This window comes from Carassius carassius, chromosome 7 (assembly GCF_963082965.1).
Source record: "Carassius carassius chromosome 7, fCarCar2.1, whole genome shotgun sequence".
In the NCBI taxonomy this organism is placed as follows: Eukaryota; Metazoa; Chordata; class Actinopteri; order Cypriniformes; family Cyprinidae; genus Carassius; species Carassius carassius.
Window position 1 is genome coordinate 31,238,484 of NC_081761.1, and position 26,339 is coordinate 31,264,822.

Below are 26,339 nucleotides of genomic sequence, written 5' to 3' on the forward strand. Positions count from 1 at the left end.
AGGGCCTGATATGAAGCGTATTACACTTATCAAATAAATATCTGGACATGCAACATTGATTTGCGTTGAACTTACTTTATTATGTGAGAAGAAAGAGATGACGGGGTGATTCGAGGCATAACTGGCAGTTATTGTAGGAACACACTTCACCATACAAAAATATTCGACCGCAGAATGCTGCGATTGCCCAATCAGAATCAATTCTTCCAGACAGCTGTCTAACTAAATGTTCATTTGCTTCTATAGAATATGCATGCAGGCATCTTTATTTATTGAATTATTATTGTGCATTCAAAAACATTATGCATGTGATATTGACACAGTTGCTTCATCTGGTAGCAGATTAAAAATAAATAAATAAAGCCAGTCTGCAGTTTCCATGAAGTTTTTTTAATGGTTACACATTTGTTATAAAGGTGGTATGACACTTTGTTTAAAGCTAGGAATTGTTGTATATTGTTGAGTTTTTAACTGTACATTCATTTTATTTGGATAAAATGCTTTAATAGTCAAGTACAACGGTTAATGTTTTGGACATTTTGGTGAGATATTCAGAACAAATGCATTGTAATACAGAGTACTGAATGGGAAGGAAGCAGTCGTGCTTCTGAGGATGAGTATGTTCACTTAAAATAAAAACAAAACCAAAAACTTTGCAAGAGACTGATCATGGACATGATGGACAGTCCATCCAGCCGATAATAAAGCAGCAATCTCAAATAATTTTACACTGTGGAATCAATGAAGAACCACACAGACATCATTTCATGTCTTGTTTCTCAGCATTAAAATTACAACACTGTTATGAGGCAGAAAATTATAATAATAAAAAAAAAACTTTTTCTGTGTTGCCAGTACAATACTGTAGGAGTACAAATTAATGCCATGCTTTGTTTGCTTTCTAACAAGCAGGGAAAAAAACAAAACAATGGATGATCTAAAAGCCCGTAAAACTAAGTCTCTTGTTCTTATATTTAAGAGAAAATTCCAGTCTTTCATGTTTCACTTGTAGATGCCTATTTATACATAAGCATTTGTGGTTAAAAGGGTATTAAGCTTATATTCAATACATTAATGTTTTCCTTAATGCTGTTTAGGGTTTAATTCAAAGCATGACAACTCAATTTAAAAAAACTGGGACTTTCTAAATGCTCCTATTCACTACTTGTACTTTCATATTTTTGTTTTCCAGTAAAGGACGGTGTACATACTGCAGTGGATTTCTTTTAACACTATGCATAACTTTTGATCATTATAAAAATAGTGAGCCGTTATATCAAGAACACCTCGAAATCTAGTGTTCTCAAAAGTCAACAGCATTTAAAAAATAACTGCAAATTCAATCAACATGACAGAATGATGACAGCAAACGATTGAGAATACAAAACAAAAGCATTCATCCATCTATATGGGAAATTAACCCTCTGAAAAACCAACCATGTAAGGAAACCCTTCAAGAGGACATCACTTCCAGCAATATTTTTTTACATGTATGCACTCTCTCTATCACTGTACCATTATCCTTAAGTGACAGTTGTGCAGTTTCTTTCTGGTTAGCAAAGCCAATTCTCAACCCCATCACACAAACACAATGAAACAAACGATCTAAAACAAAACAAAAACAACAACAACAAACAAACAAGAGACTAGCAAGCACGCAAACACAAATCAATTCATCCACTGTTTTGGTATGAACGTGTAAGAAACAATGACAGAGAGAGGCATGTGACTGGACCGGATGAACTGAGGCGCCCTTTCCTGTCCATCAGATTGACTGACAGCACCTGTGTGTACTGGAAGGGGTTGTTCTGAATGACACACAATAGTATTCTACATGAAGTCCACATATCCGACCATTTGAGGACACTTGACATGGTATATACTTGTTTTCGAGATCACTTGACTTGTTTTAGACACACTTTGGCATCTGAAAGGTATGACATCTTGATATTTCAATTGGTCGGATATGCTGAACACATCGCTATGTCTCAATTCCACATATTAGAGCTTTGATGAGTTTGCAATGACACTAGTAAGCACGTCAGTTATGACACGTTTGATGCTGCACCTCGTTACGTCATGACTCATGAATAGTGGGTCATTTTGTGGTGCCATGGTCCAACGAGAAACCCAGGGGCGGGGCTTGGAGGAGCGAAAGCGTGCATTAGTCGGATGAAGCGGTGGAACTTAACACTGAATGGAATCACATTTTGATTGGTTGCTTCATAACAGCTTTTTTACCTACAACCTTTTTGGGCGAGATCACAGAAAGCCACAAAAGGACCCACTATCCAGCACTTTTTTCGTTTTTTTGATTAGTGTTTAAATTCAAATGTACAAATTCAGTGTGAATGATTAATTTCATGAATTTGTCAAAGGAAAAAGGAAAGAGATCCTTCCAATATTAGGCATTCTTGTTTATTTAATTGCTTTAATGCAGAGGATGCTGGCTGGCAATTATGCCCAAGAGTCTATGGTTCTGAATATTGAGGTTAACGACTGCTCTCTGTCGTATTCATCTCTTCTGGCCACAAAGCCAGCTGTGTGTGTGTGGGGGGGGGGGGGGGGGGGGCAGTCACATGATCAATGTTCCATCTCCCATCATCCCGCTGGGCACGGTTTAAGGGATAGTGGGTCGCTTTGAGGACTTTCAAGGCTGAGTGGGATATGGGCAACATAAGAGTCCTAGAAAGAGGAAAACACAGCACATAAGCCAAAAAAAGGGGGGAGGGGGGGTCTAAATAAAAAAAGGAAATTAAAGAAAAACCACAATGTGCAAAATCTTTACGAGCTAGGAGAACTAAATGAACTCTGCAAGACACTTCACAGGACGCCACAATGACAAAGACACCAGCATGCAGGCAGAGAGAGAAAGAGAGATGAGTCTACTTGATGCTCTTCAACATGAGGTGAGATGTTGAGTGGACACAGGAAGAGGAGGGGCTTCAGTGTGGACATTGGACGCTCTATTTTCTCACCACATTGTGAGGACATAAAACTATTTTTGAGAAGGTCCTCAAAGATTTGAAAGAAATGACTGTGTTGGCACAGTCCATTAAACTGGATGTTATTGGTGACGCTTCAAGCCAATTGTCTCTCAGAATTTATTTGTTATCTCTAATTTCTTCGAGCAGGATAGAGAGAGGATCAGTGTGAGTGCTTGTATAAGATACAGGAAAACGTTCTGGACTCACATTGTTGGCTGGGGTCTGTGTCGGTGGTCAGCTTAACGTAGTTTGATGGGAAAAGACCAATGGATCCATTCAGCTCTCCCTTCCACCAATCAGGATCCTCTCTGCTCAAAACATTAATGATTTGGCCCTTCCCGAAAGGCAGCTCATCATCGTTCTGAGCTGTGTAATCATACATGCCAATCACCTGGCACACTGGAGGGGAAACAAACTGTAGTTCATCTTCACATATATTCCAACTATTGACAAATTAATTTCTCTGAAATCTCTATTTCAATATTTATTCTTGAATATATTATATAATACATTTATTCCTGATTACTGGAGTATTTGCTTAGCTATACAGAAGATCGCCTTTATTTATCAACCATCAGGACATGCAAATACTGTGAAAAACAGCTGATGGTGGTGTGCAGGCAGCACTATACAAGTAACCTAGCCTGTACTAAATGACAAGAGGCAACATGCTCAAACTTGACATACTTAAATGCTTAAACGTGTTAATTATAAAAAGAGCAAAGTACAAAAGACAACATTTCATCTGTGCCAAGAGAAACCAGTTTCTCGCACAATTAGTTACATGTACCTGGATTGGGTGTTGGCAGCTTGGGTGGGTTGGGCTCTGTGGGTGTGGTCTTACTGGTGCTGGGGCTCAATAGTTTTACATAATTAGCTGGAAACCAGCCAATCTGACGCTTCTTTCCTCTTGCCTGGAGAAAGCAACAGCAGTGGGCCATTAAAACGAAAATGATGTAAAAACTTTGCATACAATCTAATTTAGGAAGAACAACATCTCATTGGCATCTCCATATTATATCGTTTCACAAGTACTGATGTCAAATTAAATTAAGTAAATCTGAGCACAAATAAGCAGATGTACCATTACAAAGCACCAAATATTTTTTGCTTCTATAACTAAAGTTACTATTAAATGTTTAAGGTTTGTGTTATATTGGTAGAAAGTGTTGGTGTATTTAATAGCATCTGTGTTATTCAGACCTGAAGTTCTCCTTCCCACCATCCTCCTGGGTTTTTCTTGCGAATAAGAATGAGCTGGCCTGGTGCTAATGTGAGCTGCTCTGCCCCGGTGGCCGTGTACGGAGCGATCACTTGGGCAATCTCTGAACCGAGATGAAAAACACAGGTAAAAGCAGAAAAAACTAGAGTAAAGAGCCATTGGCTGATAAAATACTGTTATGGTGTAATCATGAAGGATAAAAAACTGCTGCTTTACAACTAATACTCTCTCAAACATCAACTAAGCCAACATTAAAGTCACATGGTACAAGATTTATGAGAGAGTTATAGCATGAGGACATCAGCACCCACCTGGTTTCTTCCCTAAACTTCCTGTTTTTCCAGCAGATCCCAAACCCTAGAAAACAAGTGTAAAGAATGATATATTGTTATGATTTTTATGGTTGAAAATGTTCCTTATTTGACTACATTTACATTACATTTACATTTATTCATTTAGCAGACGCTTTTATCCAAAGCGACTTACAGATGAGGACAGTGGAAGCAATCAAAAACAACAAAAAGAGCAATGATATATAAGTGCTATAACAAGTCTCAGTTAGGTTAACACAGTACACGTAGCATGGGATTTTAAATAATATAATATAAAGAAAACAGATAGAATAAAAAAAAGAATAGAGCAAGCTAGTGTTAGAGGTCTTTACACACAAACACACACACACACACACACACATACAATTGCATAATTAATGAAAAGAAAATAGAATACAAAAAGATTAGAAAGGTAGTTAGATTTTTTTTAAAGAATAGAATCAGAATAGTGAGTGTTAAAGTTAGAGGGTCAAATAAAGATGTGTTTTAAGCCGATTCTTGAAGATGGCTAAGGACTCTCGGATTGAGTTGGGGAGGTCATTCCACCAGGAGGGAACATTTAATTTAAAAGTCCGTAAAAGTGACTTTGTGCTTCTTTGGGATGGCACAATCAAGCGACGTTCACTTGCAGAATGCAAGCTTCTAGAGGGCACATAAGTCTGAAGTAACAAAATTAGGTAAATGGGTGCAGAGCCAGTGGTAGTTTTGTAGGCAAACATCAATGCCTTGAATTTTATACGAGCAGCTATTGGAAGCCAGTGCAAATTGATAAACAGAGGTGTGACATGTATTCTTTTTGGCTCATTAAAAATTAATCTTGCTGCCGCGTTCTGAATTAATTGTAAAGGTTTGATAGAATTGGCTGGAAGACCCGCCAAGAGGGCATTGCAATAGTCCAGCCTGGACAGAACAAGAGCTTGAACAAGGAGTTGTGCAGCATGTTCCGAAAGAAAGGGCTTGATCTTCTTGATGTTAAATAAAGCAAATCTGCAGGATCGGACAGTTTCAGCAATGTGGTCTGAGAAAGTCAGCTGATCATCAATCATAACTCTAAGGCTTCTAGCTGTTTTTGAAGGAGTTATGGTTGATGTGCCTAACTTGATGGTGAAATTGTGATGAAACGATGGGTTTGCTGGAATCACAAGCAGTTCTGTCTTGGCAAGGTTGAGTTGAAGGTGATGGTCCATCATCCAGGAAGAAATGTCTGCTAGACAAGCTGAGACTACAATAAAAAAAAAAATTCATGCAAATTGTATCAAAAGTACCTCGGATTCCTTAGGCTTGACATAATTTGAGGGGAAGACTCCAGTCTTCCCACCCACAGTCCCAGTCCACCAATCTCCTTCTTTCTTTATGACCGTGATGACATCACCTTGCTGGAAGGTCAAGTCACCCTGCTCACTGCTTTCATATGTATACATGGCCACATACTCTGTGATTAGACAAAAATCATACAAAGACTTTCAGATACAAAATGACTAAGGAGAGAGGGAGAAACGCATGATCTATCGAGCTGTCGCTGGTTATCTGACCTTCGCCGAGATCTGTGGGTTTGTTTGGAGATGGGCTGGGTCTCTTAACACTGGGAGGGCTGTCTGAAGAGCCAGACTCAATACTGAAACAGAGGAATGGCACTCAAAACTCAAAATCACAGTCTGGATGAAACGCCTAACTGGATGTTCAACATCACTTTTTGTAATGAAACTGGTATTAAATTAAAAGGGGTCATAATTGTTTATGACGTTACACTAAAATAGTGATAAACATTTATTACAATATAAATATAATGCTATAAATGCATGCTATTTTGCACAGATGCATTGACAAAAAAAAACTAAATGAACATTTTAATATGTTAACATCCAACAAAAATCACCAATATTAGCCAAGAATGAGTATGGTAATGATATATCGCCAAGATACACACCTCATAGATTTCCGGACGGGCCCAGAGATGAGTTTGACGTAAGATTTGGGGAACCATCCTCTCTGTCCTTGTACCTCCCCAAACCACCACATATCCTGCTGCTCCAGGACAGTGATCACGTCATTCTTGTTAAAGTTTAGGTGATTGTCTTTCTTGGCTCTCCATGGATACAAAGCCTGTGCCTGAAGACCCTCCACCTTTTCACCCTGGAAACAAGACACAGCAAAAATGAAACTAATAAAAGAACAGCAGTAATGCACTCACATAATGCATAAATTATGAATTATTCAATGTAAGTAGTTAGGAAAATATAAGAACTCTAATTCAAAAAATTCCTTAATATGGACAGGGCAGTTTTTTAGAGAGTAAATGTACCTGGCCGAGCACAGGTGATGGCGAGGAGCCGGAAAGCGTGGCTGGGGTGAAAGCAGAGCGCTGTCTGATCTGCCCTCCACTGGGCACTGACAGGGACGGCTGAGAGGGCTGGGTCGGCCATGCATCCCATCCATCACTGTCCTGCTTCTCCACTGCAGAATTAGTTGGCCATCTGAATTAAAATCACAAAAGCACAGATTCTAAATGGATGCAGATAAACCTGATCTGGAAAAAAAAAAAAAATCTGCAAATGTCTTTGCTAGTAAATTTTCTTTTTAATTGGACAAGTTACTTACGTAGTGCTGAAATCTGCCCAGTTACTGGTTGTTGAGGAAGAGGAGGAGGCGGGGCCTGGAAGGGCAGGGGCTGAGGAGGGCGGGGCTATCGATGCAGACTCTGTGGAGACTGACTGCAAGGGTGCGGCTGTGGTTATTGAAGCAGATGACACATGGGAACCCAATTTAGGGGCAGAACTAGAAGCAGCGCTAGCTCTCAAACTAAGAGGAACTTCAGATTCTGGAATCTTCTCCGCATAATTGGCAGGGAACCAGCCAGTCTTCCCTTTTATCTCTCCTCCTAACCATCCAGGTTCACCTGTCTGAGACTCATCCACCTGACAGAACAGAAACACAAGAAAAAGAAAATGAGAGACATAAAAACAGGATGTGACAAAACAATAACAACAAATAATTTGTTGATAAAGAATCCCAGGGAACCACAGCATCTTAATAAACACCACAAAAACATGAACTGGAATATACAGAACACTGTGACTGTATGTGATGAAACAAAGGACTCATTTAATTGATTTAATACAGGAAATGGATTCAATGTTCATGGCATCATCTCTGAGTGATCTAATGGCAAACGCAGCAAAGCATCTGAAATCTTGCAAAAGACTCAACATCAGACACAGACATGTAGCCGCATATTACGATCTCTGTAAAAGGTTCTGTTTCAACTCAGTGACAGTTGAACAAAACAGAGATCAAAGAAAAACTCGAAATGAATAAAAGTGCACATGGAGCAGAATCCACGACTTACCCACTCTCCCTTCACCTTCAGGCAGAGAGTGCAAAGGGAGCATAGAGGCAGGGTCAGAGGTCAGTAAATGCACACATATAGGCTTTACTCTCTCACACAAAGCAAAGACAAACGCACATTCTCTGGCAAGCACACATCAGAACCATGGCCGTTTAACTTGGTGCAGTTAAATTTCAAACAAATAACATGTTAAAATTATTAAAGAATTTAATACACCCACCCTGGCACAGACCGAGACTTTTATAATGTCTAATGATGCTTTTCTCATTTAACACAATAATGACTTTATCTGTGGAGGAAATTTCTCAACCAGAATTGATGTGTGATTCATTTGCGGTTTATTAGATGAATTAAATCAGCACATCATGTAATTAACCTACTTTAAAACTTTAATGGCAGCCTAATCAAGATAAAGCACACTGTAGGGCTGAAACTATTCTTTAGTTTAACAGTAAACAGAGTAATTATATGCAAAATGCAAAAAAAAAAAAAAAATTTTTATATATATATATATATATATATATATATAAATAAAATTCACTAATTGTGGATTCCTATTGCTTAATATCTTCAATATACACTACAATTCAAAAGTGAAGGTTGGTAAGATTTTTTAATTTATAGTAATTTACACACACCAAGACTGCATTTATGCGATTAAACTACAGTAAAAATGTTGTCAATGTTGTCAAGTATTATCACATTTTACATGAACCATTTTCTATTTTAATATGTATTTTTTTTGTAATTTATTTATGTCATGGCAAAGCTAAATTTCAGCATCATTACTCCAGTCTTCAGTGTCACGTGATCCTTCAGAAATAATTTTTATATGCCGATTTGCTGCTCAAGAATGTTAAAAATCGCTTACCATCACTATATCTCCAGGATGGATGGTGATTTCATCATGACTGCGGGCATCAAAGGGATACAGGGCTCTATAGTAGACCACCTTTACATTCTCCTGATTAAAGCCAGACACTGGAATCTTCTCTATATCAGGAACCAAAACAAGTGCTGAGTTATGCCATTTAGGGCGAACTTAACATGTCTCAGTATGAATAAATAACCAAAAAGCAGCTGCAAAACAGTATGCTCTTGCCTGTCTGGTTCAACAACCATCTTTGTCTCACCTGCCATAGACCAGGGGGACTGATTCTGTAGTTTTCCTGATTGTGGATGCTGTGTGAAGAGTTTGGAGAGGTTATCCTGCACTTCGGCTCTGCTGTGGTTCTCCTCTTCTCTCACTTGGCTTATCCAAGCCTGGGTCGCAGGAGGAGTGGGAGCTTTACCCAGCCCATCATCTCTCCATGCAGGAGACACACCATCTTCTGTCCCTGACAACCTGAGGGGAAAGTGAGGGACAAATAGAATGCCTGTTAAAAAAAGTCAAATAATTTGATTTTTTCTTTCCCTGCAAAGATTAGCCATGGAAGGATGTAAAATACCTAGACTCTTGTAATTCTGTGGACTTCCTGTCATTCGACGGCTGGGGGATGTCAGCCTCTAGCTCCTTTTGTTTCTTCCTCTGTTGTTTGTTGTGGATTTCTCTCAGCTCCTGCAATGCATGATAGGATATTGGAGGACAGGTAAGGGGGAGTTATAGGGGGCAAGGGGGCTCTGTTTGCGCTCTCTCTCACACTCAGACATGTTCACAGCTGTGCCCTGCAAGTGCTGTCTGGACAAGTCTCATAGTCTCCATTTATTTCTATACAGGAATCATATTTCTGACTATAGCTTATATATGGTCATCTTAAAATATTGAAAAGATTCAATCGTCTTTGCCAGACAATTTGATACTCTCTGCTATCTCTAAACGTTTTCATTTTGAAAAGAGAAAATGTAAAAACAGTACACAGCATACACACTTTATGTGCTTGACTGTATGATTCATGTAACCATGTCCATGAAGGGCTGGCAAATTATTCACTAATGAAACAACTGACTGACAACAAACTCAATGCATTTACATTTCAATACTGTATGTGTAAATCGTACACTTGCATGATACATGGTGCAAACTGCATAGCAACAGTATTCATGATGGCAGGCTGCAATGCCTGCTGGGTAATGTCACATGAACCACAGAAGTCTCAAGAGAGTAAACTACAGACTGTTTTAGCAGACCAATGTAATGCCAGGCCATTTCACCAATAAGAGAGCTTCGGGAAACACCATAAGGATATGGCAAAGGAGTCATATGGTATTTCTTTGTTAGATATTAAACTGAAAGATCTGTTGATAGAATATACTTATTACTGAAGAGTATGCTTCTCTTATTAAAGGGATATTTCTGTTCAATGTTGAATGCCACAAGCATAATTGACACATTGAATTATACAATCAAGAAAGATCACTGCAAGCGGTTTGGTAACAGACAGGCTATAGAAAGACAGAGTTAGCCATTCAATTAAAAAAACACACATATACACACCAAACCAATGTAAAAGGGTGTGAGCATTTAGATTTCATGAACCAGACATGCACTTTTTAATTCATTTGTAAATCTACACATTGAAAACATAAGGTTTGCTTCTGTTTGCAACTTCCATTTATTTCTTCTTTCTTTTTAAATGTAATTTTTGCCGGGAAAGCCTGTATAGAATTTACTTGACCACAAGAAGATCAATGTAACTAAACGACATATTAAAATTATAAAAAAATTACAATAATGTGAACTATTAAGAACTATTAAGATTATATCCACTGCCTACATGTTCGTCAATCTCTGAATAATGTTTGAATTCCAAAATCAATTGTTCAGGATCCAACAAACCAACTAATCATATAAATGCTAAAATTCCAGCCAATCGAACGAAAGACAGATCACTGCAGTACAATGCGGGTCAAAATGGTGTCAAGGAATTTAAAGCTAGCTACTCTATTTAAAAACTGAAAGTCCAGAAACTGCTCAAAATAAATGTTCTCATTAAAAGTGACTAGAATGTAAATACAAAATGATGCAAAAAAAAAAATTCTGTAATGGCTGCTAAGAGATTTCAAAGGATAAAGAAAAAAAACATTTATTGTCCAGGTTCATGCATAAGATTGTGGAATTAAAAGGATAGTTAACCCAAAAATAAAACATTCTGTCAGTAATTACTCTTGTGACCCCTAAGTAATGTTGTCAAAAGTACCGACTTTGGTACTGAAATTTTTATAACGTCCATCTCCAGCTAGCATTTGAGAGGTGTTGAGCCAATTCTTAAACACTGCTGATTGGCCACTGTGTTCACACGATCAACATATATGACTGTGATTGTCTACAATGATCATCGCTTCACTCATCACCAAGCACTCACATAAAAACACACGGGAGTGTTTGAAAGCCTGCACATCGACGTATTCACTGACAGACGTGGCTTTCAAACACTTTGTGTGCTTCTGTGTGAGCGCTCAGTGAAGAGCATTCAAATTTAGTAGGAAATTGACTTTTTAAAATTTCAGTACTGACTGGTACCAAAGTAAGTACTTTTGACAACACTATCCATAAGACAATTATGTTAATTTGTGGGTGAACCTTTAATTGACGCATGTCTTGGGGTGAAAAAGCAGCACGATCAACCTTGCGCATAAATATGATGATCTGCCTCAGATCAGTGCACAAAAAGGCTTAGCTTTCTATTGATACCTGAAGGTTTAGAATAGCTACAGTGATGCCTTTGATGGGCTTCTCAAATGGTGCTTTTCCATTACGTGGTTCGACTCTGCTTGGCATGGCTCAGTGCAGCATGGCACGGCTCGGTTTGCGTTTACACTGCAGTTTAGTACCGCTTTAGAGTGGACAGGATTATTATATGCGGTTATAGTTGCGCCGCCTCTACTGCCAGGAATCCTGAAAAACTTTTTCATTCTGCGTCGCCCCATCAAGCTCTCGCTGGATCCGCTTCTCTGCTATCAACGAGAGAAATGTCTGTACTTCCTCAACAGAAAACATGAAACAACAATTTTTTGGTTGTTAAAAAAGGTGCGCTCGTTTAAAACAGTTGCGTTCCATCCTTTACTAGCTGTGCTGATGTAAATCTAGTGGTTCTGTTGTGCCTCGTGTTGCAAGTTCAGTAACTCAGGTAGTGACGATTCTCTCCAGCCAATCAGTGATCAGCAGAGTTTACATCACGAGGTGGTACTGAAAAAAGTACCATGTACTGTACCCAGTGGAAAAACCCCAAAACTGATCCGTACCGAATTGTACCGTGCCGTACCATGCAGTGGAAAAGGGAGCTGGAGGAGGTGCAGTGAGACACACGAGCAGGGGACGTGGTGTAGGGTGAAATTAAAGGTCAGGGGGGAGAGGGAGGGATGACCTGGAAGTAGAAGTGTATATGCTTCAAACAGGCCAGCAGTGCTGCAAGACAGTCCAACAGCACCTCGTCCACAGAGCCCCCTGACTGCAAGAGACACAGAGCCACCCATATGGTGACGGGACAAAGGTCACACCACCATCATCGTTATCATCATCGTGTTTGCACTCAGTTCTGATGTGTACTCAGCTCTACACAATGCAGAGCCTCTTAGGTTTAGAGCGAGAAACAAATGGACCTGACATGACATCCGAACCAAGGAAGGCAGTGAAGCCTTTGCGCTGTTAATTAGTTCAAGCTACAGGCTTGAAAGAAAATTAAATCTCCAACATTACTTCAGGAATATTATTCATCAGAGCTCAACAATAAATATGCACCCAAGTCACAGGGTCAGTAAGAGACACTTAAATTCTCCTGTCATCATGACAACTAGTACACATCTTGTTTTCCAGTTCCAAGGTTTCCACTTGACAAAATAATTTCCAGAATTTTGATTATACTTAATTATAATTATATATCATTTTGAATATAATAACCCTTATTAAAGCTTCTAAATTCCGTCAAAAGCAGCGTGTCATTTTTCTTTTGTTGTTTCATTAACAATAATATCACAGACAGCAGCAGGTATATTAGGCTGCTGTAACTTTAAGACCTAATGCACATACCCATGTGATGATACACATCCGATTTTCTACCAACTATTGATGTTCACTTAACTGACATGAATACTTTGCAAGACGGGCATTTTGACATCACTTTGTGTGTATTTGACCATTCAAGCATGTGACAGATTTCTGCATGCATGATTTTAAGTATGTGTCAGTCAGTGCATAAGTACCGCAAGTAAGTATACTTCGTGATTTAATGCGTTTAACTTTTTTTTTTTTTTACATGTTTATCATACCAATATGTCTATAAATAAGTAGTACTGTGATTATATTGCAGAATCACTAAAAAAAAACAAAGGAAATGGTTTTCCAATGGATCAGTGTCCCAGCAATAAACAACACATTTCTAAATACATTTATGCAGTATTTTGAATCAGTTTAAAACAAAAATCAACTTATTTTATTTATAAATTATTATTATTAAGTGTTTTGTAGTAGGGATGTCCAGATCCGATCACATGATTGGAAATCGGGCCCGATCGCATGGTTTTAGACTCAATCGGAATCGGACCTTACCTCCCGATCAGGACTCGGATATATATATATATTCAAACTCAAAGAGACTGGATAGTCTGCGCATGACCTGATATGTCATTCGGACCCAGAATACAGCGAGATGAACATCACGGAGTGCTAAACTCTCATGCAGTGTGTGTTTCATTCATACTAGAAGCCGGAGCGCGCTCTCGCGCTGATATCAGCGAAATATATCAGGAAATCAATGATATCAGGAAACTCCTAATATGGACAAAAACGTCCAGCTATCGCTGTGGTTTTCACAGGAAAACAGAAACTTATGCAAACACGAAGACATTAATATACGATCACGACAATAAATTGTTTTTTTAAGTCATCTCCAGCAGGTGATAAATAAAGTATATGAACAATGCAGTGCTAATTGACATTTATTACAGTATAGAAACTATTCTGCCTTATTACGTGATAAACAGTGTTTGTAGTATATAAACAAATCATTATTATTTGTTATTGTCCAGCATTTATAGATTTCTAAGCCAATTAAAAGCTAGAAAATAAGAGAAAAATGAAAGTTGCCTATACTACCAGTCAGAAGTTTTTGAACAGTAAGCTTGTTAATGTTTTTTTTTAAAAGAAGTCTCTTCTGTTCACCAAGCCTGCATTTATTTGATCCAAAGTACAGCAAAAGAGTAAAATGTTTGAAATATTTTCAATAGCGCATTTAAAATAGCTGTTTTATATTTGAATATATTTCAAAATGTAATTTATTGAACATCCTGGATCTAGTTTTCGCTCTTCTTTATTCTTTTTTTTAATGTATTATAGAAGTATCGGATCGGGACTCGGTATCGGCAGATACTGAAAATCAAATGATTTGGATTCGAGGGCAAAAAAACCCTGATCGGGACATCCCTATTTTGTAGTATTTTAATTTAAGTCATTCTTAATAAAAATTTAACAACAGCAAGTAAATAATCTGAGCAGATAAAAAATGTTTAAAGTAGAGCCCTGTTGATGCCTTAGTAAAGGGAAGTAATCAAGACAAGACACAACTGGAAGTGTGCTACTCTAAGTCCCCTTATACAGGGAAACAGAGAGCACAGTGCTGTGAGTAGAGGGTAGTTTGGTGGTAGTTTTCTGGGGGTTAACAGCATTATCAGGTTGTCTACCTGTCGCCCCCTCTGCTCTTCAATAAGTAGCTCCGATTGCAGGTTCTCCATCCTAGCTGCGTGGGTCTGATAGAACAGGCCCAAGGACTGTACCACCACGAAGGGTAAAGCGGGGTGAAGCATGGTCAAGTCAGAACAAAGAGGGCCAGCCAAACCGTATAAACATGGTGAAGGGAAGGGATGAGAGGGAGTCGGCCAGGATGAACGGAGGATGAAGAGGATGAAGGGCAGGGTGATAGAGTGAGCAGCAGGCAGAAACAGTGAGAGAGGAACAAGAGATTGTGTGATGCTGTGAAAATGCTTCTACTTTATCACACACTCGATTTATCTTATTCTGAAGGTAGATTAAAACAAAATTAAGAGTGTTGTGTTGGTTTTATTAAATACACTGGGTGAAAGCTCAATGAGGTCTCAAAATGCATTCTCTCTTACTTCCTCTTTCACAGGGTCCAAAATGAACATTTTTCCCCAACTGTCAATGGTGAGTGATTTGAGCAAATTTACTGGCCACGAAACAGCTTTATTTGATAAACTGCTTGCTGTAAGTATTTAGATGATATTTAAAATTTGTATTTTTTATTTAAATAGAAGTTTATTTGAATCCCTTGCATCACAATTACAGAAAATTCATTTCTATGATGTATTGTCGTAGTTCTAACAAACTGGTGAGCTATTCAATTTTATTTATCCACTTAAGGCAATTTTTACTTACATTTTGCACAAATGTTAATTTTGCACCCTGTACTCTCACAATGCAAAACATAAAGTACAAAAATGCTAAGTATAACTAAAATAACACTACTGAAGACCAAATTATCTGTCTGTTTGTGTAAGTGTCTTTAGGTCTTTCAGGGCTTCAGTACCTTCAGTTGTGTGTTGAAGGAGTCTATCTCCAATAGTTTGGAACGTGTCTCCTTCTCCACAGCTTCCAGCTGTTCTCTCAGCTGCTGTTTGGTGGATTCCTTCATTTCAATGGCCCTCTGAAGACTGGACAGAGAGTCTCCTACAAAGCAGAAATAATCAGCCCACTATTAAAGAGAATTCCTGAGAGATTAACTAATCTGCAGAACACTTCATTTTTCGCTTCTCTACTCCAATAAAAACAAAAAGAGGCTTTTATCATCAATGCTTAGTTCACCAATCCGATTATATAAGTTCTTGACTATTTTCTTTCCTCTGCGACCTAAGGTGTTGTTTTCACGTTAATTTTGGAGATTTATCTTTAATTAGGTAACAACATAAGCTTAACTGTATAATAAACTAAACTGTATAATTTACACTATTGTCACTTTGGATAATGAATACTTCACAAACACACAATAGCACTAGTGTTTGTTGCTTTAGACGATGCAAACATATCCAAAAGCAATTTACTCAGAGAAAGACATGAAAGACAGAAATGATGCAAAATATACTTACGTTAGGCTGAATTTGCTGGTGAACATCAAAGTTCAGAGTCTGGAATACACTTTCATTCCAGCCAAATTCCAACATCAAATGGACTCTGGTTTGCACCAAAATGTCTAGCGTGATAATATCTAATCAGATCTTTAAAGCAGTGTTGAGGAAAATGTTCTTACTGTGCAGACTGTTCTGCTGAACCTGCTTCAGCTGGTCATTCAGACACTGTTTGTCAGGAATCAATCGACTCAACCACTGCTGAGACTCCTGATGGAGACAAAAGAGTGAGAGAAAACGCATGAAATATTCTGCTTACTTTCAACAGAGAGCAACACCCCAAACTAGAGAGTAGAGATTAATTCAAATGATACCGATGCTGATGATGCCTTTTTTTAGAGGCGAGTGAGAAGAAAGAAGAGAGAAATGAGGATGGAGACAAGGGTAGGAGTGCACACCTGCAACTGCTGTTGTAGGCTGGTGATCTCAGCAATGCGGAGCTCTCGTGTCTTATTGGTGCTCTCGATCTCGTGCCTCTGAGCCGATAGACGGAAACGAATGTCCTGCAGTTTACCCTCCAACTGTGACTTCTTATCGTTCTAGAGAAGAGCCAAAGAGAACAACAGATGTCAAACTATTAAACTCAGAATCAGATTAACTTTGGTTTAATATGCATATGGGACCACTCCAACAGATTACAGTTCTGTTTGGTGCTGCTTTAAAATTAGTCTTTTTAAACGGCCTTATTAAAGGGGTACCCAAAAATGAAAATACGTGCAGAGGAAAGTAAGTGCATGAAAAAAAATGTCCACACTGGCGAAGTCACGTAGATAGTTAACGGCTGGTCTATGGTAATACGGTACATCCGGCAGGACATCTAAATGCTTGCATATCATTCATCCACCACAAATATAGTTTATCATCTGAAATTTGTAAGTAACTGCAATGTTACATGGCTGATCAATCTAATGTTAACCTAGAGAAATCCTGTTGGTGTGTCTGTGCGGAGTGTGGAAACTGAACAGTAGCGCTCACTGCAGGACAGATGGAGGAGCCGGTGCACTCACTTGATCTTAAAATCCACTACTGTGGAGATGACGAGAAAGCACTTGTTTATCAGTGAATTATTCAAATGTTAATGCAGCTTCCTAACTGTTTTTCCCTGACATTCATTATCATAGCCTTGCGGTGCGCTGTGGTTTATTAGGCTTTGTATGTAATTAAAGGATTATTATAATGATTTAAATGGTTTATTAATAAACATGCGATTAATTTTGCTAATGCTCAAAATGAATGACTAGTAGTCGACCAGAAAAATCCTTAGTCGAGGGCAACCCTACTTTTTTCATTTATTCATTTTTTGTATTTTATTGCACTATTATCTATTAACATATGTAGATTTCAATTACAATACTTATTTTAAGGCTGTTTTGTCACAATGACAATTTTTTAATACACTGAGCCAGAAATCTTTACTTCAGTAGCACTGACACACATCAAACTATTCCCCTCTATATTCTGAAGGTGTTTGTTCATGTATCGTTCACCTGATCTTATTCCTAAAAACATGGATGTATTTTCTGATTTATGTACTGGTGATAAAAATAGATTCCAAAATTCCCTCTGTTAAAACCTGTAATGTATGCAAATTAGTGCATATTTAATAAGAAAAACTTAATACAAAGAAATGTGTTCATTTTTTTAATCCACGGAGGAAGTATGGTCAACATTTTAACCCTATTCACTGTCTTGACTTAAAACATTAAAGTGTATGGAAATGCATGTACCAGAGCATCCAGTTCAAACTCGAGTGTTTTCTTGCGTGCTTTGAGCAGGACGATGTTCTCCTGCTCTCGGTTTCTCTGGGTGAGCAGCTCCTGTCTGCGTGTTCTCTCCCACTCTAACTGCCGCTGCCGCTCCAGCTCCCGCTTAGCAGCCTTCACACACAACACACACTCGAGGTTACAGATGATGCTGATAGTGTTTAACATGCACTGAACTCTTTTTAGAATGTTTGAACTCACCTCTCTTCTCTCGATCTCCTTGCGTCTCTCCTCCTCCCTCTGTCGCTCCAGCTCTCTCTGTCTCTCCAGTTGTTTGTCCAGCTCCTGCTGTCTGCGTCTCTCCTGCTCCAGTCGTTCTCTTTCCTTCCTCTCTTGCTCCTCTTTCTCCAGCGCCGCCAGTCGCTCCTGCTCTTTTCTCTGCTGCTCCAACAGCGCCTGTCGACGCTTCTCCAGCTCCAGGTTTCCACGCTCAAAGTTCTCTCGTTTCTTATCCTCGAATGTGACTGAGGGGAAATACAGAAACAATTTTAAGACAGATTTTTACATTTAAAACAAAGTAGTAACCTTTGGCACTCTTTTACAACTAGCATGTGTTAATGGTGATACATTTGACCACATTCAAAGCCACATGTAAAAACACAAACAGTGTATTCAGATCACTGTCAGAACAGGTTCTGACCACAATCAATAAAAAAATGTTAATGCATTTTGTTAACTACGCAAAAAATATGAAAAAGGTTGCTCTACACAAAAAAAATAAACTGTCATTTTGAAAGGCTGGGCTGTAAAATTTCTATCATGCCCTACTTTTATGTCATCTTGTGATCTGGCCAAATAAAAGAACAGTATCTCATGAATTATTTCAGTGAACAACAATTGCAATTTCTCATTTTGTCTCCCCACACCTTCACTCATATCTCTCTCGGGATGCTTTATTTTGATAGGGGAGCATTAAAACTTCTTTTAACCATTTAATACAAAAATATATTGTATTATGTACAATGGGCATGTATATGAAGTTAAAAGAAACCAGAAACCTGGTATTCTATAAGCCAAAATGAGGGAAAGCACTTTGAATTAGCCATGAATGTTTTTAAAAATCAGTAAATTGCAGAACATTTACAATTAATGTTGCCTAATATGCAAGTAGTGGTTTTCATTTTATATTGGTAAGTGGTATCAGATCGCACAATGAATTTCACTGCAAGATGTAAATGCAAGTTAAAGAGCTAAATCCAGTCAAAGACTGTCCAGATAGAAAATGCATTAATGCCAGGTGCAATGTAGGCCTATAGATAGGGGTGGGAGAAAAAAAATCGATTCTCCTATGCATTGTGATTCTCTCTTCAATGATTCTGATTCGATTATGAACATTTCACTAGAAATGCGCTAGAGATGCAGCGGGCTTCATTGCACATCATTTGTGCTGTGAGACACATGCACATTGCTTGACAATCTGTGCTTCCACCCGCCGTGTTTTACTTTAGATATGCTTTCATTTCTGCCGTTTGGAATGCAGTACTATTAGATGCACGAAGCTCGCGTACTGACAGACTTTCAGGTGCGCTTTGTTTTTGTTGTGGCTGTGGTTAAATGCACTTGTATTTTCGAATACTTTTATATTAAATTGATGTACACACAGTCAGTTATGTTTTCAGAGCAGGAAAACAACATCTGATATCGAAACAGATCTGTGAGTGAATGCAGCCTGTTAAAGCTGCCACCGTCTATGAGCTCATCAGTAATAATCAAACGGCAATAAGCTGAGGAAAAAAGAAAAATCCTCATCTATTGCCTGTACACTTTCGGACACTTTAAATAAGTAATTGTTTAAAAAAAGAAAGTTAATTTTGAACCAAATAAATTTGATATAAAATTTATAAGAAAATGTAGCCATGTGCAGTAATAATGAAAACAGAGAATGTGAGGCATCGTGATATTGAGTTGATAATGATAATCCTAATTAAATTGAATTGTGAAACAAGTGAAGATTCACACTCCTGTTTTTAATAAGGCAGTACTGACATACAGAGAGTACAACTTTAAAACAAAAAGCATATAACTGCAATTTTGTTTAAGATGTAAAGTTGTAAATATGTATTTGCACAGCAGAAGAATTAACTGGGGAAATAATGTAGATCAAGAATCATTTTGGAATGGATCGTGAGTCCCAGAATCAGAATTGGATTGGATCATGAAGTGCCTGAAGATTCCCACCCCTAATAGATGTACAGGTTGTATGACAACATTGTGATGCATCGTTAACCGTAATCGAATCAAATCATGGGGCTCTGAATCATAATCGAATCGTGAGATAATAGATTCCCACCCCTACCTATAGACCACAAATATTTTATCAGTGAGTAAGCAGAGTTTCCTTTATGAAACTAATTAGCATTTACTCTTGTTCTCACCTGGAAGTTTTTTCTCTATCTCTTTTTCTTCCTCCTCAGGCTCATCCTGAGACCGTGGATCGATCGAGTGCATACTGGTCACAGACACTCCACTACCAGAACGCACTCTCCTAAACAAACAGAAAAGAATTATGTCCTATTTCCATTGTTAGAATAAAAGTTCTCTTAAGTCTAACTTTTAACTAACTTGCTAGACTATTCTAAGACATGAAAGCTGATAAAATACAGTTGTGGGCCATCAGTGGGGTCGCTCACCTGAATGTCGGAGGTATGAGGTCAGGGGGAAGGAATGGGGGAAGAGGCAGACTGGACATTGCCATGTCAATTAAGTGCATGGCCAGAATAAACTCTTCTGCAGTCAACTTTCCGTCCTGGTCTATATCTGACAGGTTCCTATACAGATAAACAGTGGATGTTATATGGAGTCAAAACAGCTATTTATCTTGCCTTTCCACATGACACCAGATCACCCAAGAACGATGTTAACATCAAGTGTAAACAGGACCATAGGCTATATAAAACCCCAAGAACAGCATGTTAAAAGAAATCAAAACACAAGTCGGATGTACTTAGTACAATAACCAGATACCAATCCTCATGTTTACACTGATACAAATCTCTGAACTCTAAAATTTGTTTTAAATGTGAGACAGAGACACAATACGAAAAATAATGTGTTGGATTCGCACCAGATGGTGGCCAGCTGGGCCTGCGGTAGACTGGACTGCATTAGAATAGTTCTGGCTTGTGGACCTGAAGCAGAAAAGAAAGAGAAAGAGAAGGAGAAGTGAAAGAAAGAGTTGACTTTGTCGAGTCAGCAACCTCTGCTTCCTCTAAGCTGTACTGAGTAACCACTGTCACTTTGAGCACCACAAATGCATTCAATTAAAAACTAGATTATTACAAAGAAAATATGAATGGTGTGAAAATAGTATTAAATAAAATCTGAAAATACAAAACTAATAATAACCTTGTTAAAATCTACAGGTGTGCAGCAATTAAATTTGATATATAAATTAGCTGAACAACGAAACAAAATACAAAGTATCAAGTGTCATGCTTTGTGTGACGGACACCGTACCTGTGAGATAACCACTCATCATTTTATCATGGCTGTTGAAGAGTTGGCGGTATTTGAGCCGAGAAGACTGAGGCACGGCCCAGTCAATGGGTGGAGGAGCAGCTGGAGCACTAAAGAGACAATGTGTGTGTTAAAGTGGCTACATCATGCTCATTTACATGTTCAATATTTTATTTATGGGTAGAGTATCGTTTGAATTTTATCGATTCCAATAAAACAAAAAAATCCTATATATATATATATATATATATATATATATATATATATATATATATATATATATATATATATAAATAAATAAAGGTCAAACATTTAGATGTCTTTTTACAAAGCATTCTGAATAACATGAGCAAAAAGCAGCAGCCAACAGAACACTTAGGCCTACAAGAGGAACTTTTACCTACTTTAACAAAAATACCACAGCAAAAACAGCTAGAAAAATCTACATTTCAAATATTAAAGTATTAAGGACAAGTAAACAGTCAGAAATAAAAAAAAGAATAAACAAATCAATTTGCAATAGCATAAATAAATACACCTGCACCAAATTTCAGGTACAGAAACTGCATTTAAAGTTTAAAAACACTGCATAGTTTTGTTCATAAATAAAAATAAATAATTAAAGATATTCAGTCAAGATCAGTGAATGATTTTTTTGTGTTCTTTGATTAACATTAATGACAGGCAGCGTGTCTATTAGGCTGCTGTCTCTTTAACACCAAATGCACGCAGATCTAAAAATACTGTACACGTGCGTTTTCTTTCACATCTGTTTACATTCAAAGTTCTTTCCATTCCTGCACTTAAATCGTTTTAAATCACATCACAATGTGAACAAGTACATTAACATAATCTACAGTTACAAAAAACTACAAAAAACATTTGTTTCTCAATTGGTACATTGGTTCAGCACCTCTTTTTAGCTGAAACACTCTGTTTTAGTTCCTTTTTGACGTAAAAAAAAAAAATAGAAAAGCATTTCAGGCAAGTGTTTTCTGCAGATTGCTTAAATGCACAAACAGCTATATTACACGCTACAGGAAAGATAAATTCATAATATGTGCTTTTAACATCAATAAACATTTCTATGATTACAGTGTTAGTGTGTGTGTACCTGGGTGCCTCAACTGACTGGCCCTTCTGTAGCTTGATACTGGAACGATTGAACGAAGGGGTTTTGTTGAGCGCAGCAGCTGAGAGACAGAGACAAACACCCATAAATTATCCTGCCAAAGTAAACAAACTGTATAAGCTGGTCTAGGCAGTGTGAGTGTTTGTTTACATTACCTGGATGCGAGAATCCACTCATGGGTTGTATCATAGGGGGGGCTCCGTTAGCAAGGGATGGTACAGCTGGGGTCATTGATGCTACCAGAGGTGGAGACACACCTACTCCTGGCACTCCTGGAGGCAGAGGGGGCAGGGGCATGGGCGGCACTGCTGGCAAGCCTGGCATTGCCCCCATACTGGGCATCCCTGATGAAGGAAATAAATTAAATATTTCATTTAATTACTAAATAATAATGAATGCAATTTTGTATGTAAATAAATAGTTGGAAGGCATGCTTGATGCATTGCTAATTTAATGTAACTGTAACTTAACATTCTATAAGGTACTCTAAATCTCTGAGGGAACTGACTGAACCACAATCGTAACAATCAAGTCCTGAACAAGACAAGAATGCTCTTCTGTAGATCTAGAATAAAGCATTTAATATACAATCTTTTCTAATATAGTCCTGGTCTAAAAACCCTACCGTCTAGTCCAGTGGTTCTCAACCCGCGGGCCGCATGTGGCCTGTCACAAATTCAAATGCGGCCCGCCATATGCTGAATAAAAAAAATAAAATAATTAAAAAAAACTTTCAGTTTTACAATTAATTTTATATTTTACATTAATTTAAAAAATTAGGCTACTAATGAAATATAAGCTATATCCTAATGTTTTTATGTGAAATTATTTTGTTTTTCATATATTATTTTCAGACATGAGCACTCACATAACATTACGCATTTAACAAACACATACAAGCGCCCACTTTGACAGAATTCAATTCAAATACTCATCAACGGCCATTAGTTAAGGTAAAATTGAGCATCAGAATGGACAAATTTGTTTTTAAGGGAGAAAAAAAGAAATAAGAAAAATGGTAGCGAATGAACACGTACAAACAAGAATAGTCGCAGTATCAGTAGTGAAGGAGAAGTGCTGGATTTTCGGTTTGCCCCGCAACTCACTTGAAGTTCAGGCAAATAACACCATATAAAAATCGTCATCGTAGAGTGTGTGCCGAGGCTCTGAGCAGACAACCGCGCGGACAGGTGCGCATGGTCAGTAGGCTTCAAAAGCACAATTGCACATGTGCAGGCAGTGTGAAGAAGCTCATTGCTACTCGAACCTGTGCCATCCGTCAATAAATGAATATAAAGACAGCGATGTGCAATAATTCTGGGCAATTGTTTGTTAACATGTTTGTTGCAGAGCGAACCATCAGCCTGCGCATTCAGAAGTATAAACTGAAGTCTGCGTCCGTGCTGGCCGTGTCTGCGTCCGGATTGCTCATGCGGAAAGTATAACACAGTCTTTACAATCGCAACTTCTTTGTGCTGTTACTCCTTTCGAGCTGAATCTCACATAATTGGTTAGCTCCCGACAGCATCAGGTGCTTTATTTATGGGGAGTAGGATTATTTATTTATTTCAATGAATGTAATAGATTAGATATCATAATATAAAGGCTATAATATTATAAATCAGGTTGGTTTGTGTTGGTGACGTAATATGTAAATTATATGCGTGCGGCCCGCGAGACTTGCACTGGACCATAGTGCGGCCCGCTGGAAAGAAAAGGTTGAGAACCACTGGTCTAGTCTAAATCAGTGGCTCTCAACATTTCTACTTTTCAGGAAATATTTTAGCTAATAAGAGGGGCTTTGAATAATTGTGCTGGACAATGGTGGGGCATTATGGACTTGGGGTGATGTGTTACATGTCATTCAAGCCATCAGCCAGTCTTACCAAAAGGCAGCTGTGGGGGAATGGAGAGGGGTGGCTGCTTCATGGAGGGGGGCAGTGAAGGAGGGAGGGGGTGACCCTGCAGCTTCAATTTAATCAGCTTCATTGCGATGGAAAATTCATGCATATCCATCTTCCCATCGTTGTTCATGTCGGCCAGGGCCCTGCAAAACATGAATAGAGTAACTTGTTCAGTGACAGACAACATCTTAAATGTTATCTTATGTAAATGTTTACTGAATTATTTTAGTGTCATGCGTCTTACCCTAACAGTGTTTGTGTGTGTGTGTGTGTGTGTGTCCCTGTGGTCCATCTACCAATAATGGCCAAGCCTTATGGACAGTACACTTCTGATTCATAAAGGGGTTTTCTATTGTACCTGTATTGTTATGGTGGTTATCAGTACAAGTTACAAGGTAAAAAGCAGATTTTGGCAGTAAACTGGTATATTAACATTAAGGAAATATATGATTATAAATTCATCTACCAATACTGGAAACACTGTCATAAGCATTTCATGCAATGAATTTCTGACAACAGCTGCAAATGTTTTACTGTAAATGCAATGGAATTTTTTTTACAATGTACAGTATGCGTTACAGGAATTGTGTACCATATCTGGGCGAGGATGGGGGCAGGTAAACCTGACTGCAGAAAGAAATTCCTTGCCTGGTCACCTAAAGAGAGAGAGAAAGGGAAAACAATTAATATGAACATCAAATAAATATATAAATAAACACACTGTATGATATAAACAAACAAAATAGAATGGTTTTGTCCCCACAACTTAAAATGAATGTTGTCTTCAAATAATTTTATGACATTAAGATGATGTAATTGTTTTAGGATGTTAATAAAACATTGATAACATAATTAAGAGTTATGTAACCCTATTTACATCGTCTTGTCATTAAACATGCAGAGGGTTTATTGACCGCACTTGAGTGACATTGGCCTCTGGGGCGAGTGATCTGCCGGCTACAGCTTGAGCAAGAAAGGAAAGCTGAGTCAGTGTGCTCATATGTTATCTAACCTATCAAACCATTTCCTGCTTTTATGACAGCTTATAGGTCTACTGCTAAACAAGCATGTAAAGCAGCCAGCTACAGTTTTCTTTCTTTCTTTTTTCTTTTTACACTGCCTATAATAGTTTATTATACGATAATCTCATACCAGTGTAAACTAAGAATGCCACAGCAGGTCAAATAACCTAAACCATTCCTTTTTCAACCTATCAACCAATTGTGAGTTGGTGTCTCTGCCATGTTAAAAGCAAAGTGATGTAGCACACGTAATGACCTTTTCATCTTCCTCTAAACACTTTTCCTCTCGATAACGGTTTTCTTCCTCTGCGCGCACACACAGAACGCCTTTATACCCTCAGAGCCAAAGACAGACTCCCTCCCCATGCCTGCCTGACTGTGGGCCACTCACTGCTTCAGCCGCCCTTCCGTCAACACAAAGAGCCTCTTTCAGATCCACTGGTCAACAGGAAACCCACAAGTACCATCTCTTCAGTAGATGTCCAAAGTCCAGCTGGGACAAGCTGGTTTCGGTCCTGTGATTTTGATTAGCTCTTTGGAGGTTAATTTCACATCTATGATTGCAGTATGAGACCATAATATGCGTTTCGTGTACTTTGAACATTTCATTCAATGTAATGTATGAAAAGTTCCAGAATCTTTTTCAGACTGGCAAAATGTCTCCAAAGAGAGTCCAGGGAGAAAGACGGCTTACTATACCAGGATCAAACATGTCAAAGCTTCAACTAGAGATTAGAAACAAACAACATCAGCAAAAGATGACAGAGAATCGACCTTTTCTAGACAAGTCATATGCCACACCCTGATCGGTTTCCTTCTCTGTAGTTTTCTCAGTGATTCTGTTAACATCACACACAGTCAACTCACAACAGAAACGTTCACTAAATGATTCCAGCGATTCAGAATTTGAACTCTAAAACATCTGCATTGCGCAAACCTTTACACAAGCTTTAGATGTTTGCTCTTCTGACTGCTGAAAACGTGGGACGGTTTTACTGTGTGCCAGAGTTCATCTGTTTCGGTGGAAGAGGTGCTGAGACTTACATTAACACTTCTTATAGTACTTTAAGACAGATGTGAATCTGATCGGAGATAATCCAAG

At 38.3% G+C, this 26,339-nt stretch overlaps 1 protein-coding gene across 2 annotated transcripts in view; it reads right to left on the reverse strand.

Annotated features, from left to right (window-relative positions):
- LOC132143931 (intersectin-1-like) overlaps window positions 1-26,339 on the reverse strand; it is a 47,989-nt gene that overhangs the window by 7,290 nt on the left and 14,360 nt on the right. The window contains exons 4-29 of one of the 2 annotated variants that reach the window (XM_059554579.1): window positions 24,808-24,871; window positions 24,198-24,358; window positions 22,467-22,655; window positions 22,294-22,372; window positions 21,180-21,289; window positions 20,788-20,851; window positions 20,354-20,491; window positions 20,099-20,208; window positions 17,925-18,187; window positions 17,688-17,837; window positions 16,359-16,499; window positions 16,083-16,170; window positions 15,366-15,505; window positions 9,336-9,445; window positions 9,021-9,232; window positions 8,759-8,880; window positions 7,140-7,456; window positions 6,844-7,015; window positions 6,469-6,674; window positions 6,074-6,156; window positions 5,807-5,973; window positions 4,521-4,566; window positions 4,191-4,312; window positions 3,778-3,901; window positions 3,195-3,386; window positions 1,221-2,685 (exon numbers count right to left, since the gene is read on the reverse strand). In XM_059554579.1, coding sequence (XP_059410562.1) covers window positions 2,684-2,685; window positions 3,195-3,386; window positions 3,778-3,901; window positions 4,191-4,312; window positions 4,521-4,566; window positions 5,807-5,973; window positions 6,074-6,156; window positions 6,469-6,674; window positions 6,844-7,015; window positions 7,140-7,456; window positions 8,759-8,880; window positions 9,021-9,232; window positions 9,336-9,445; window positions 15,366-15,505; window positions 16,083-16,170; window positions 16,359-16,499; window positions 17,688-17,837; window positions 17,925-18,187; window positions 20,099-20,208; window positions 20,354-20,491; window positions 20,788-20,851; window positions 21,180-21,289; window positions 22,294-22,372; window positions 22,467-22,655; window positions 24,198-24,358; window positions 24,808-24,871 — 3,572 coding nt within the window. In that variant the 3' untranslated portion in view covers window positions 1,221-2,683. Of the gene's footprint in view, window positions 1-1,220; window positions 2,686-3,194; window positions 3,387-3,777; window positions 3,902-4,190; window positions 4,313-4,520; window positions 4,567-5,806; window positions 5,974-6,073; window positions 6,157-6,468; window positions 6,675-6,843; window positions 7,016-7,139; window positions 7,457-8,758; window positions 8,881-9,020; window positions 9,233-9,335; window positions 9,446-15,365; window positions 15,506-16,082; window positions 16,171-16,358; window positions 16,500-17,687; window positions 17,838-17,924; window positions 18,188-20,098; window positions 20,209-20,353; window positions 20,492-20,787; window positions 20,852-21,179; window positions 21,290-22,293; window positions 22,373-22,466; window positions 22,656-24,197; window positions 24,359-24,807; window positions 24,872-26,339 lie in introns of those variants that run through there. The other variant, XM_059554578.1, reaches the window with a different exon arrangement.